The sequence below is a fragment of the Eleutherodactylus coqui genome, chromosome 3 (assembly GCF_035609145.1).
Source record: "Eleutherodactylus coqui strain aEleCoq1 chromosome 3, aEleCoq1.hap1, whole genome shotgun sequence".
Classification (NCBI taxonomy): Eukaryota; Metazoa; Chordata; class Amphibia; order Anura; family Eleutherodactylidae; genus Eleutherodactylus; species Eleutherodactylus coqui.
The window spans coordinates 273,956,855-273,972,519 of NC_089839.1; the positions used below are offsets into that span (position 1 = coordinate 273,956,855).

Here is a 15,665-nt window from a genome sequence, read left to right on the forward strand (position 1 = left end):
ACCGCCATTACCATCTGTAGATAATCTCTGAACTTTTTTACCTTTTGTATTTCCTGATATTTTGAAGTTTAGCAGAAACCCTTCCAACCATGGACATATGACATTTCGGAGTTGATTGGAGCTATTCTTCTTGTGTGGTTATGGATGCTATAAGTCTATTGTTCTGATGCAGCTATATTATTATTTACATATGCCTGGTGGTATATAGAGCCCTTGTATCTCGAATTTACTTATCCCAGTTTTATGCATTTCACTTGGTTTCCATGGTAACAGCAAAAGTTCCAGAATGTGTAAACAGCTTATTGTTTGTGCTGCAATGCTAGTTTTGGGCAGGGGAGGGAGGACTTGGGTCTGATGGGTTAGTACTAACTAGATATTGGTCCGCACCCTTGAATATCTGCAGTGCCCGAAGGGAATACAGTATAATAGCAAAATTGTGCTTAGCTGGGCGTTGTCTTTAATATTTGGTATGTTCCGGTATGTAGCGCCGCTTGTTGCTAGTAATACATTGTGAAGCTTTGTGCAAATCCAGATTTATTCATGATGCAGAGATGTGCACTGCAGCATTTCTCTGACAGTGATATTGAATATGTACTTCGCATACAGCCATCATATATCATATGTCCTATTTCACCGCAGTATGAGACATGCACTTTTTTTACTTTTTAAGTAAATTTCCAGAAAAAAGGGCTGAAAGTTATGCATCTGTCTGGAGCTAGATTGATCCACTGTCGCGGTAGATGGTAGGCGACACAGGTACCAGGATACAAAGCGGACAACGAAGTTACAAAAACAGAAAATGTTATTAGAACTAATGAACTGCAAAGGAAATTGGTTCTGCTTTTAGGAAGCAGTTTGGAAATCAAGGGAATAATATAATTTCTTTACACAAACATGACCATCGCTAACTGGAATGCAATAACAATGGTTAATCACTCCGTCAGCAATACACAGAAAAGATAGTACAAGGGGTACTTCGATATAAACTGCTTAACCAATCATCATGGCTTGCCACAAACAGTTCATATACAATCAAACACTGAACGCAACTGACGGATTTGAAGAACGTTAAGGCAACTACCCGTAAAACCTAGGTTAATTTCCGGTAAACTCTTAATCCTCCTGCTAAGGGTTCGAGTCTTGTAGTAACTAACGTCCACAGAACAGTGTTCTGCTCCCTGACGGTCCCTATTTATGTGCAAACCTTCAGTGCTTCTAGAGGCTGGCCTCACTTACGGTATGTAGCTGAGAAAAGTCTCGCCATTTGCTGATAACTCACAATCTGAAAAACTGTAGGACGGTTCCAATTTGCTCTCTTGCAGGGCATTTCGCCCTGGAGCAGTCTCTATAACAGTCTATTCACCAGCACTGGCAGCTGCACTGTAGCCTCTTGTAGACGGTAGCCCTCTGAGTATGTAAGGTAGCCTCCTGTAGATTATTGTTCATAGCAGTGTTTACAGAGTCCAGCAGCTACTCAGCTGCACAATGGACTCCCTGCACTCTCCTAGCTCTCAGGAGGGGGGTCACACTCCTAAATGCTGCTTGCTCTATTATAACAGCACCTGTTACACACACACACATTCTCTCAGTTCTGTTTCAACATCCACAAAGTTCCTCTCCACACGCTGCTACCCCCTGTGCTGCCTCTATTGTGGCACAGTTACTTTTTATATTGTGTTAGAATTGCCAGGAAGGCTCAGGACTCCTGGGGAGGGGAGTACCTGCTCCAGGCTGTCCCCCGAGGAATTATGTCATCTAGGTGCGGAACCTAGCATACCATCTGGCTATTTTTCAGAGCTGTTCAACGCTGCTTCAGCAAGCAGCACTCCCCCCATTACACCTCTTTTCCCCAAAATCTTTTTTTGGGATCCCACAATGCAGAGACAGCTTATGTCTGCCAATCTACCCACCTCCCTACTTTAGGAGATGCATATCAAGACCAACACCTGGATGGGTTATATGGATGTCTTTCGTATATAAAAAACACTTGCTCTACAATCAAACGTAGATGACTGGGAAGTTTATGACTCTACTCCATGCAGACGAGATGTTGTCATAGGGATACGAGACCCGAATAACACCACAAAGATACGGATAAACAATTAATTAGGACTAATTAAATCCTAGTAGGACTGCAAGTAATTGCTTCTCAACAGAGGACAACATAAAGGGTATATAAGCACCTCAGCCAACAGATGCCATGGACCATGTCAAGAAGAAAAAGTACAGGACAAGTAATTGGATAGATACTTTATAGCACAATATAATGTAGGAATAACAACTTATAATGCGGGGATAGACAGACTGATAGACACCTCTCACCCATTGGACTCCAAGTAGAGCGTTATACGCAATGATGTTACTCAAATAGGTAAAAGTTCAGAGTTTTATTATCCAAATAGTATATAGCTCAAAGCATTTCGGGGGCACACTGGGCCCCCTTCCTCAGGATATTTTAGAGATACAATACAGAAATACTCACAAAAGGTATACCTACTGGTCCATGGAATTTTTCTGATTACTGTTGGTGTACATACCTGACCTTTCGCGACCAGCAGGTATAAATGTTGTAAGTACTTCTGCATTGTATCTCTGTGTGTGCTTACCAGTCCTCCCCAACCCTCCATATATACAGTATACGTTATTCCTAGATTATCCACATTATATTGTGGTATTTAGCACCTATACAATTGTGATGTTGTCATGGTCAAGATTAGAGATGAGCGAGTATACTCGCTAAGGCTAACTACTCGAGTGAGTAGTGCCTTAGCCGAGTATCCTCCCGCTCATCTGTAATGAGTCGGCCGCCAGCGTGGGTGACAGGTGAGTTGCGGCGGTGAGCAGGGGGGAGCGGGGGGGGGGGGGGAGAGGGAGAGAGAGATCTCCCCTCCGTTCCTCCCCGCTCTCCCCCACCACTCCCTGCCCGCCGCCGGCCCTCGAATTTTTAGAAACGAGCAGGAGGCCACTCGGTTAAGGCACTACTCGCTCGAGTAGTTAGCCTTAGCGAGTATACTCGATCATCTCTAGTCAAGATAAATCCTGTGTCACAGGATGTGAATAACAAGTGAATGATTGAAGATTCAAAATCGAACATTCAACTAATCCTACATTCGACTAACTGGATTACCCATGGCATATGGCAAGATAGACCATAAAATAAAATTTATATGAGGAATTACCAAAAACAAGTTACTTTAATTTCATCAACTCTCAATGAAAGAGGCCTGCCCTGTAGTAAAATATCCTGATTTATGCCACCATAGAACCTCTTCCAGAATCAGAAGGACCATTAGCTCCCCTTTCAAGTGGGATCATTGGCTGTTACTCTTTACGTGACCCTCACCATCTTGATTGTAAACACTAGTAATATGGAGAGTAGGAGCTCCGCATGTCCACACCACCTACGGAGTTGTTAGATGAGGCTAACTACAGCTTTGTCTCTCTCTTTGTAGACCCCGTAGGAGCCAATTTCCTTTTTAATTAGCCATTAGTTTCTCAGTGCACGATTTATGGGATTCTCTTCTATCAGAGCCATATAACAATTTTCTCTCCTGTCTTTGCAGAGAATTTGCCAAAGAGAGAGAGCGTGTGGAGAACCGACGGGCTTTCATGAAGTTGCGCAGGCAGCAGCAGATTGAGAGGGAACTGAATGGGTATCGGGCTTGGATAGATAAAGCAGGTGAGTAAAATAATACAAAAGTCTGCATGTCAAATTCTTCTTTTCAGTAGGATCTTTAGGTCTCAATTAAAAACATTACAATTTAAGGTAAAGGTTTTTGGAACTACAGTAACAGTTATGGTATATTTTCATTTAGACTGGGTGAGATCAATGACCAACCAATCAGATTGCCATTTTTATTAAAGCAGGTTTAACAATGACATAACCAATTTATGTTGCTCCCACTTAACATATTTCTCGCCATTGGCACCGCATTAGACCATGCACCAAAGTGAGTACTAGAAAATATACAAAATGCATTGCCTGTCAGTTCATAAATATGCCTACATGTTAGTGTCATTCTCGACTCCATATGTACTCCATGTGCCCCAATGTTCTTCCATGAAGAAAACTCAAGATATTGGTCAAGATCAGGGGCGTAACTATAGAGGGTGCAGGGGATGTGGTTGCACCTGGGCCCAGGAGCCTTAGGGGGCCCATAAGGCCTCTCTTCTCCATGTAGGGAGCCTAGTACTATGAATGAAGCATTATGTTTGAGGGCCCTGTTACAGGTTTTGCATTGGGGCCCAGGAGCTTCAAGTTACGCCTCTGGTCAAGATGGTTTTGACTAGAATATACATGGTACTTCTAGACTATCTACTGTAGGTCCAATCGTTCAACCACCATGCATAGCGCACATATTCACTCTTGACTGCATTATAATTGTTTCTTAAGAAGTTGTCAAGTTTCTCTGTATGTTTGTCTTTATTCAGAGGAAGTTATGTTAGCTGAAGAAAATAAAAATTCTGGGACTTCCGCTTTGGAAGGTAAGATTAGCCATTTTTGCGGTCTTCAAACCCTTCATGGTCTTTATTTCTCAGAGACCTTGCTCACAACTATTTAGTGTATTTGAAACTTATTTCAAAGTGTAGGACTCTACTTTGTGAGCAATAATATGATTTTGTGGTCATCAAAGGATGACTTTCTCCATTTTTTTTTTTGGCTACAGTTCTCAGGAGAGCAACAATTAAACGGAGTAGAACAGAAGCCATGAACCGGGACACAAACGAGGACCACTGTGTTGACATATCTTCTGTTGGTGGGTGTAGATTTCTATGACGTAACCTAATGTGTATTCTATAGTCTACACTGTAGATGCTATAACATCAGCTTTGTATGTCCACTTCGTAGGTACTCCTCTTGCAAGAGCTAGCATTAAAAGTAACAAAATGGATGGCGCATCTTACTTTCGTCACAAAGAACGACTGCTACGTATATCCATACGCCATATGATCAAATCCCAAGTTTTCTATTGGATGGTCTTAGGAGTAGTAGCTCTCAACACTGCCTGTGTGGCCATTGTTCACCATGACCAGGTTTACTGGCTCTCTAATATTCTTTGTAAGTCTTTAAAACTTTTATTAGTACAGTAGGAAGGATATGTATATTACAGATATAGTCTTAGAGTCACGACAGAAGAACCTAGAAGACTGTAAGATCAGAATACAACCTTCATCAGGATCTTATACAGATTCATAGGTGCTCTTTAAGGAGTAAATGCACTCACAATAATATATTGTGCTAAAATGTATATAGTATTAAGCAGGGGTGTAAAAAGTAACCATGTGGCCCCATAACAAAACTTATAATGGGTCCCACCATAACCACCTTCTGCAGTGAATTGATAAAAAGCTTATAATTATTTGGTCTCCATAATGAATAGAGATGAGCGAACATACTCGTTTCGAGTAATTACTCGATCGATCGATCGATTTTCGAGGTGAAAAGATTCGGGGGGCGCCGGGGGGGGGGGGGGCGGGGGGAGGCGTGGTGGCGTGGGGGGGGTAGCAACGGGGAACAGGGGGGAGCCCCCTCTCTCTCCCTCTCCCCCCCCCCACTCCCTGCTGCAACCCCCCACTCACCCACGGCGCCCCCCGAATCTTTTCGCCCGAGTACGGAAGTACTCGAAAATTGCGGTACTCGGGCGAAAAAGGGGCGTGGATGAGTACGCTCGCTCATCTCTAATAATGAATAATGCATACAATGATTTTTACAATAGGGCAATAATGTGCACATTGAAATTACAGTACAGGGATATTGCTCACAGTGATGTCACACTATGGGAATAATGCACATAGTGATGTCACAGTACAGAGATAAAGTGCACAGTGAGGTCACACTACAGGGATAATGTGCATGGTGATGTCACAGTACAGAGATAAAGTGCACAGTGAGGTCACACTACAGGGATAATGTGCATGGCGATGTCACAGTACAGGGATAAAGTGCACAGTGAGGTCACAGTGCAGGGATAATGTGCATGGTGATGTCACAGTACAAGAATAATATGCATGGTGATGTTACAATATGGATAATGTGCTTGGTGATTTCAAAGTACAGGGATAATGTGCATATAGTGATGTCATGCTAAAGGGATAATACACATAGTGATGTCACAGTACAGAGATAATGGGCATGGTGATATTACAGTACATGGATAAAGTGCATAGGGATGTCACAGTACAGGGATAATGTGCACATTAAAGTAAAAGTACAAGAATAATTCACATAGTGATGTCACACTACGGGGATTATACACATAGTGATGTCACAGTACAGAGATAATGTGCATGGTGATGTCACAGTACAGGGATAATGTGCACATTAAAGTAAAAGTACAAGAATAATTCACATAGTGATGTCACACTACGGGGATTATACACATAGTGATGTCACAGTACAGAGATAATGTGCATGGTGATGTCACAGTACAGGGATAAAGTGCACAGGGATGTCACACTACAGGGATAATGAATATAGTGATGTCACAATACAGGAAAATTGTGCATGGCAATTTTACAATACAGGGATAATGTTGATTGGGGTTTCACAACCGAGCAATAATGTGCACATTAAAGTTACAGCATAAGGCAAATGCGTACAGCAGAGGCGTAACTTGAAGCACTTGGGCCCCAATGCAAAACCTGTAACAGGGCCCCCAACTACAATGTTTTATTCATTGTACTAGGCTCCCTATATGGATAAGAGAGGCCTTATGGGGCCCCTAAGGCTCCTGGGCCCGGGTGCAACCGCATCCCCTGCGACCTCTATAGTTACGCCCCTGGTGTACAGTGATGTCATAGGACAAGGAAAATACACATATTGATATCACAGTACAGGGATAATGCACATAGTGATGTCACAATTCAGAAATAATGCGCACAGCGGTTTCACAGCTGTAAACAATATTTACAGTGAAGTTACAGCACAGGAATAAAGTGTACAGTAAGGTCCTAGGACCGGGATGCCGTCAGTATGGTGTCTCAGGGAGGCACTATATTTTTCTCTACTAACTTACAGAAGAATACGCTGATAGTATAGCATTTGATAGAATATGCCACCCATGTTTCTTTAGAGAGCTGATCTGCAGGAGTGTCGGGAGTTGTCCCTTCACCAATCTGATATTGATGACACAGATTAGGATGAGTCTTCAATATCTGAGCCAAAAAAATTCTAATAAACAAAATAATTGTACTTTGTAACAAGGTGTATCAATGAAACATTGTCTAGGAGGGTGCATTTTCCATTTCAGATCTGCACTGGCACATTGCTTTTCTGGGGGAACAGAAGGGATAATGTCTCTAAAAGGCACATAATGGAGCTAACTTTGGCTCTTACTTTTTAATACTTTACAACTTTACTGTAGATAACATGTAGACTTCTGCAGATTGCATTATGTGGATTTGAGAGATTGTGCTCTAACTTTACCTCCCACCCCCACTGTATTCTATATTGTTCCGGACGTTCATCTAAATGTTGGTTTTATCTTAGTTTTGCGATTTTTTTTTTCTTCTTTGCAGACTATGCAGAATTCCTGTTTCTTGGGTTATTTATGGTGGAGATGTCTCTCAAGATGTATGGAATGGGCCCCCGCCTCTACTTTCACTCATCATTTAATTGTTTCGACTGTGGGGTGAGAAAATACATTCTGATCATGTTGCCAAGAAAAGACAAAAATACATCCGTATGCCAAGTATAGGATAATATATTGTAATATTTCAGGAACACAGTAGTTACTGTACACTAAAATAGTTTTACAGCTTGTTCTGCTGTAGAAGTTAGCAATAAAATTGAATATTGCTAAACTTATATCAGGAGGATGCATAGAAGACATCCAGGAATAAATCTGGACACACCAAAGAAGTCACAAGGCTACATGTTTTGATGGTGGATCTCTATCCTTAAAGGGGCGGTCCACAATTGTTTTTTTGTTTGACGTGTCCCTAACAATTAGTTGAACATAAATTTTCCCACTGCCAGGACCCCAACATCAGTTGTGATTTCTGGGGAAGCCTAGCATCAAGTGTCTAATTCCTCTGCAGTGCTAACAAACTGGAAATGGGTCACTACCTGATTGCAGTCAATAGACTGTGCATGCAACAAACAAGGAACCAGTTCCTCCAAAGATCTTCTGTGATGTTCATTTCTCCGATGTTGCTTATTGTTGGAGATCATCAATGAGGAAACCACTCAATGAACTAAAAGTGTCCTTGTCACATTTTGCTGGTTCACCCCATCCATGTCTGGTGTCCTGCTCCAACTGCCACCCCTCTACACAACTCTGTGTTAGTTCCTCTCTCTTGCACACACTAGCTTCTGGTTTCTTAAAGGGCCAGAGTATTCCAAAACCACCTGTCAACAACCAATGCCCAGGAACCCTAGGCTTCTTTAAGGCACCTAATGCCTGATCAACAAAGTCCATATGGTTAGTGTACCCAGGGAAAGTGTGTTCTTTCAGTTCTGTTTAGCAACAATCTGGCTTTTTTGGCCATGTCTTCATGTCGGCTGCTTGCCTTGACCTCTACCTTTTCACTGCCTTACCTCTATATGTTGGACTACAATTCCTGCCTGCTACCTTGTTACTGTGAATTGGTGTCTTTTGTCCATCCAAGAACTAGCTTTTGCTAATGGAGACTACTCCAGCGGAGTAGTGACCTGGGGATTCTCTGTATAAAAGTTCACACTCCCATGCGGGTTCAAAGGATGGGCGAGTCGCAATTCCTTAGGGTGCTTTTACACAGGATGACTGTCAGATGCTTAAGCACCCGACAAGCATCCTAATGACTATTGCCCCTGCGCTTTCACATAGTATGAAGTCATTCGGTGATTAGAGGCAGAGCTCACTAGAGACCTCTTTTGGCCGCTTGCCTCTATTTACTAAGAACAGGAAGTCATTCATAGATGAACGACTGCCTGTTCGCATTGAGTGAGAAGTTGCTCATTAGTCACTTTGTTTCAATAAGCTGAAAAAAGCGATTAGCAACTAATGAACCATTTCTTACTCAGTACTTTGAACAAATACAGCTTTCCTTTTAAGTTGAAAATTAACTATTTAAATGTCCCCAGTGAATCCATTGCATTCAATTGTCTCATTCAGGTCACAATAGGAAGCATATTTGAAGTAATTTGGGCCATATTTAGACCTGGAACATCTTTTGGGATCAGCGTCTTAAGAGCTTTGCGTCTTTTAAGAATTTTTAAGATAACCAAGTAAGTGCAAGGGGTGTTTTTGGTTTTGTTTTTTACGTTGTATCATTGAATATTAGTCCATTAACTCTTGTATTTAAAGCATAGGGTGATGGTAGAACTTTGTGTATTTCTCCAGATACTGGGCCTCATTGAGGAACTTGGTGGTGTCTTTGATGAATTCCATGAAATCGATTATCAGCCTGCTCTTCCTCCTTTTCCTTTTCATTGTTGTCTTTGCACTACTGGGAATGCAGCTGTATGGTGGCAGGTACGTCTTTTGGTGCCTTCCATAATTATATGTCATGTTTGGACTCAAATTTAATAACCAATGGTAAATGAAATGGTAAATAATATTTGAATAAATTTGATTGGACGTCAACAGAGATGTGGAATGAAGTCAATTTATACACTGCTTGCTATACGTAGGACAAATAAAGATGGGTAGTAGATAACTGATCTTGGAGTGATAAGATTCAGGTAGGCCTCATAATTCATACATGTGACCATAGAGTATTACTACACACACCCAACCAGCTGTAGTGCCAATTTCCACCTATTATGTAGTCTCCACAACTCTTTTGTGCTATTGGCACAGTACCCATGCACCCACATGCTACATGCATGCAACAAGGTCTTCTGACAAAGACCCTGTTCTTAAAGAGCCACTTCGGTGAAGACACATTTTTCCATCATCTGATTGCCCCCTCAATTGATTGCCTGCCACAAACTGGAGGTCTCTTCTTTGTATTGCAGCCATCTCCTTGCAGTGCAGCCTCCCATCTGATGCTTATCAGGCACCATATTGAGAGTGAGAATTTTTTACTTTCACTTTCAAACCAATCCCATGATGCATCAGCCCAACATTAGCTAACACTATAAAATTTTTACCTGCAGGGCACAGTTTAATTATCCAGCTTAATTATCATTACCTTCTATAGTAACCTTAATAATCTACAGACCATAAGTGTACAGTCAGGAGGATGGACTATGATCTCCTCTATTATAGATGTATGACAGCATCTGTGTCATCATCAGTAAATGGGATGGGAGTGCCTGTGCCCCCTTCTAGGTAGTTAATTGAAACAGTCTATGAAACTGACAAGTTTCAGATATCATAACTCCAAGCAATTCTAAGTGGATCAGCATTGAGATCACATGACCATTGAGGAGAAAGAGGCCAGGAGTTTCAGACAGAAAGAAATAACTACCAAGGTAACACTAGCCAACTGATATATGCTGGTGGGATAGCTACTTAATAGATGACCAAGAAAATCAATAGAACGGCCCTTTAAAGAATCGGGCCTTAACCGAGGTCATCCAATGCCTAGGAGAACCGCCATTTTAACATTGCACACAACTTCTTGGTGAACAGTTAAGCACACAGGAACATGTACAGTATACAAGCTTGTTGTTATCCATCATCTTCATTAGTCCACTCTCATGCAAGCACCATATGGCGGTATGTGGAGTCCTTGCCCTGCCATGTGCATGTGGCCTAATTGAAAATGGAAATTATCAGATGTGCTGTTTAGGCATTAGAACTCTACTATACTTTCCTTCGTAACACACAATGACAGAACATTGCTTGTATGTTGCCTGAAAGCATTAACAGAGCATCAACATTAAGTAGAAAAATGTGAAGAAGGCAGGAAGATTGCGGCAACCATTCCAGTGGACCCTCGTCTAATTCACTATGTCAGGCTCATGGAGACCAGCTCTAATTATACTGATGAATAACTGTAATATTGATCATTGCAGCAAGTGTTAGAATACTGTAAACACTGCTTACCGCCACAAAGGAGATGATATAGTGCCTTAATCTAAGGAGTCAGGAAAATAACAGTTTAAATACATAGAGAAAAGGCAATGTGAGGAAACGGAGAACGGTATAAAGCTTATAGGGATCCTTCCAGAAACTGACCTCTAGTACAAATATCATTTTTCTAATAAAAAATGCAAAATGTTTGCACAATTTCCATTTGCAGTTTCCTCGAATTTGCAATTTGTGGTCTGTCGGAAAAACAAATATCATTTAGATCTGATTTCCATGCAGCTGAGTAGCTTCTATCCAGTTCTTGGCTGCATGACACTGAATATATGTGTGTGTATATATATATATATATATATATATATATAATAAACAATTCTAAGAAATCTGTAGGCAGGTAATGGGTACCACGAGACCAAGTGTCCTTCAGCAAAGCTCCTGGAAATGGTTCTGAGAGACACACCATATTTATGGTGCCACCTGTCTCTGGATGGCGGACAACAAAACAGTTGGAGCTGCTTGTGTTTGTCGTACTATTGGGCGATCCTCTTTACTGCTGGTCTGTCAAGGAAGTTCTGAGCCTGGTCACCTTGGGTGTTGTGGTCTCAACACCTCCTAACAGTCTGGTCAGAACAGCTCAGGTGGCGGCAGTTCGTCCATATGACCAGCCATCTTCTCGCATTCCAATAATGTTCTCCATCATAGAGGCGTCTAGTGGTCAACAAGCTCTACACAAGCGGAAGAGGTCACTACACACAAGGAGCTTCCGAGGGTCTCTTATAGGCCAAGGGGGGAACCAATTTTAGGGTCTCTGGTGACAAGACGGTTCATCTAAAAACACCACAACTCTAATCATTTACAGATCTGTCTGAGATGTAACTGCATGCCGAGTTTTGCAGCAAAATGACAACTCCCTCTAGGTGTGTGATTTTTTTGACTAAGAATGTAATATGGTTTCTACGTTGGCTTCATTGGGTCACTGGCATAACTGGATAGTTAAGGGATATTAGTCTCCTCCATTCCCTTGGCATTAGTGTCTAGTTCAGAAGGCAGTGAAGTTATTCTTCCTACTTGCGTGAATGCCTTATTTTTAGGCATTGGAGTAATATTGTCCATGGGTTCACTCCTGTCATGGGCCTCGTAGCTGTCATTATGCATAGTAAGATGACAGTTTAACATTCGTTGTCCCCAAGCTTTTCCACGCTACGGAATTAGCGATGTAAGTAGTTATTTGCTGACATGGTGGCCATATTGGATTTTACACAAATTTTTTGAAGAGTCTTGAAATAGAAGAGAATAGTTTTAATAATTGCAGCATATTTAATGATCTTTTTAATTATAGTTGTTAATGCTTTTGTACTGACATTCTTTATTTTATGTTTGTGTTTATTATAAATTATATCTTATTTGCTTGCAGATTTAATTTTAATGATGGCACCCCTTCTGCAAATTTTGATACATTTCCTGCAGCCATCATGACTGTCTTTCAGGTAATGTTATGCCCACAGTATGTCATACAGATGCGTTAATCTGTATCTACATTAAGATGCATTCATTAATCATAAACTGATAATATTGTATTATCCATTGATAATAGCTTTTTACTCACCAAGAAAATGTAAAGGTTATGAACACCTTACAGGGACATTTTTGTTTTACCTAAATGACTGTATTTTGGGATGAAATTCATTTTTGTAATGGGGTTTGATGAAACATTTTGCACTGCTTGACTAATGAAGCTTTTACATATCGCTGTATATAGCAAGCTGCAGAAGGCATCTCCCTTCAGATCCATCAGTGACAACTGACAGCTTAGTTTCCCCATGCTCTCTCCTCTCCGGAGCATTCTTGTTAGCTAATTTCTGATCACTTATAAAGAAGCTGATAGAAAGTTCATAAAAGGACAGATCAAAGTTGAAGACCAAACCGTCAGGCCAGCACACTGACGGATCTGAAGGGAGATGTCTTCTACAGCTTGTTATACACAGTGATATGTAGATGCTGCAAAAGCCAAATGGTGCAACATTTTTATTTAAACCGCAGCGCAAAAATGATTTTCAGCCCAAAATGCATTCAGTTAAGTAAAACAAAATCGCCCTCCAAGGTGCTCATAGACTTTAAGCTATTATGTTGTTTGTCACTTATTTAGATTTTAACTGGAGAAGATTGGAATGAGGTGATGTACAATGGTATCCGGTCGCAGGGTGGAGTCCGTTCTGGAATGTGGTCTTCCATTTATTTCATCGTCCTCACACTATTTGGCAACTGTATCCTAATTATTTAAGTGCTAATTACTCTACAGATATATATTTTCTCTGTAGGAGGTGGACTATGAGAATTAGAGATGAGCGAGCATACTCGATAAGGCAAACTACTCGAGCGAGTAGTGCCTTATTCGAGTACCTGCCCACTCGTCTCTCAAGATTCGGGTGCCAGCAGGGGGCGGGGAGCGGCGGGTGAGAGCGGGGAGGAACTGAGGGGAGATCTCTCTCTCTCTCACTCTCTCCCCCCTGCTCACCGCCGCAACTCACCTGTCACCGGCGCCGGCAGCCGAATCTTTAGAGACAAGCGGGTAGGTACTCGAATAAGGCACTATTTGCTCGAGTAGTTTGCCTTATCGAGTATGCTCGCTCATCTCTAATGAGAATACAATAGGTGTACACAATGAACGATTTTGTAAATATTATTAAAGAATCATTTTTCAGACAAAAAAAGGCCATTAGAGTTTACGATCTAAGACCTTAAGCACATGGTACTTTGAAGTACAGTAGAGTCCATAGAGTTCTGTGAGTGTGATATCCAAAATCCATGTGTTCCCCTTTTGTTTTCCCTGTCTGAGCATATGAGTGAGATGAGTGTCCCGACATAAATGACACGAGATGACATAGGCTCTCATATTAAAAGAAAACGTATGCCTGTAATGGATGCTTCCAATCCAAGCCATCTGCAAACATAGGCTCCCGTGTTAAAAAAAAATTAATTTAATATATACTGTACTAGCTGATATACCTGGCTTCAACTGAGTTAATTTGGCACAGCTGTTTACAAGAGATGAGTGAGCATGCTTGGTTAAGGCAATTACTCGAGCGAGCATCGCTTTTTTTCGAGTACCTGCCTACTCGTCTGAAAAGATTCAATAGGCGGCGGGGGGGGGGGGGGGGGAGAGTGAGACAGATCTTCCCCCCCTCCCCCTGCTCACCCCTGCAACCCCCTGCTCACTCCCGCCACCCCCCGAATCTTTTTGGACGAGTAGACAGTTACTCGAAAAAAGTGATGCTCGCTCGAGTAATTGCCTTAACCGAGCATGCTCGCTCATCTCTAGTGTTTACCTGTTGTTCGCACGGAAAATTTTATGGAGTCATGGTTACTTTAGAGAAACCATGGAACAAAATATGTATACACATAGAGGAGCGTTAGATTTTTCTCAGGCTGCATGTACCGATGTCCCTCTGCAGAATGTGCCCTCCTCCCACTCTCCTCAGTTTTTTACCTTAAAGGTAACACTCCTTTTATTCAAATTTACCCCCAGACTGGAGGTTGCAGCCCCTTCTTAGCTTTAAAGGCATGCTCCATCCCTGCAGTCCTTATGTACTTTACAGCTTTTCAGTATATGAACAAAGAGGTTAGTTAGATTCTCTTCAGTCTATACACATAGAGGTCAAGTAAATTCTCCTCAGTATATACACACAGAGGTCAGTTAGATTCTCCTCAGTATATACACATAGAGGTGATGTAGATTCTCCTCAGTATATACACATAGAGGTGAGGTAGATTCTCCTCAGTATATACAGACAGAGGTCAGTTAGATTCTCTTCAGTCTATACACATAGGGGTGAATTAGATTCTCCTCAGTATATACACATAGAGGTCAAGTAAATTCTCCTCAGTATATACACGCAGAGGTCAGTTAGAGTCTCCTCAGTATATACACACAGAGGTCAGTTAGATTCTCTTCAGTCTATACACATAGAGGTCAAGTAAATTCTCCTTAGTATATACACACAGAGGTCAGTTAGATTCTCCTCAGTATATACACATAGAGGTGATGTAGATTCTCCTCAGTATATACACGCAGAGGTCAGTTAGAGTCTCCTCAGTATATACACACAGAGGTCAGTTAGATTCTCTTCAGTCTATACACATAGGGGTGAATTAGATTCTCCTCAGTATATACACATAGAGGTCAAGTAAATTCTCCTCAGTATATACACGCAGAGGTCAGTTAGATTCTCCTCAGTATATACAGATAGAGATAAGTAGATTCTCCTCATTATGCAAATCATTTCTCTAAGGTTTATGGTTTCTGAGAAAAGAATTATGTACCGTAGATTTTCTCACAGTTTTTCATGCTTAGAATGTAATATTCCTATTTAGGACCTAAACAGTGATCGTGCCAAATTTCATGTTTGTGCGGTACAGATGTGTGTTATTAGTAACATTATATAGCGGGTCCCTTACTTTTGCACTTAAAATTGAAAAATTAAGTTCTAATCCTGAGAAATTGAAGCCTTTAGCAAAATTCAAGCAAAGTAAAGTATAAATCACATTGATGAGAATATGAGGAGAGGAGGGCAGGAGAACGGCATAGAGCAACAGTTGAATTTTATATGGTTTTAATCCCACTTGAAGGAATTAGCATCAATTGATTGGGGGTGGTAAGCACTCCTAGACTGGATTCACACACAGCATGTTTACCAGCTTTGTGTGCAG

The 15,665-nt window shown here is 41.4% G+C and overlaps 1 protein-coding gene across 1 annotated transcript in view; it reads left to right on the forward strand.

The window, feature by feature from the left end:
* CACNA1E (calcium voltage-gated channel subunit alpha1 E) overlaps positions 1–15,665 on the forward strand; it is a 427,487-nt gene that overhangs the window by 324,391 nt on the left and 87,431 nt on the right. Inside the window, exons 8-16 of the mRNA XM_066597440.1 lie at positions 3,564–3,679; positions 4,432–4,485; positions 4,668–4,757; positions 4,850–5,059; positions 7,519–7,631; positions 9,096–9,208; positions 9,324–9,455; positions 12,373–12,445; positions 13,105–13,222. Of these exons, the coding sequence (XP_066453537.1) occupies positions 3,564–3,679; positions 4,432–4,485; positions 4,668–4,757; positions 4,850–5,059; positions 7,519–7,631; positions 9,096–9,208; positions 9,324–9,455; positions 12,373–12,445; positions 13,105–13,222 (1,019 nt within the window). The remainder of the gene's footprint in view (positions 1–3,563; positions 3,680–4,431; positions 4,486–4,667; positions 4,758–4,849; positions 5,060–7,518; positions 7,632–9,095; positions 9,209–9,323; positions 9,456–12,372; positions 12,446–13,104; positions 13,223–15,665) is intronic.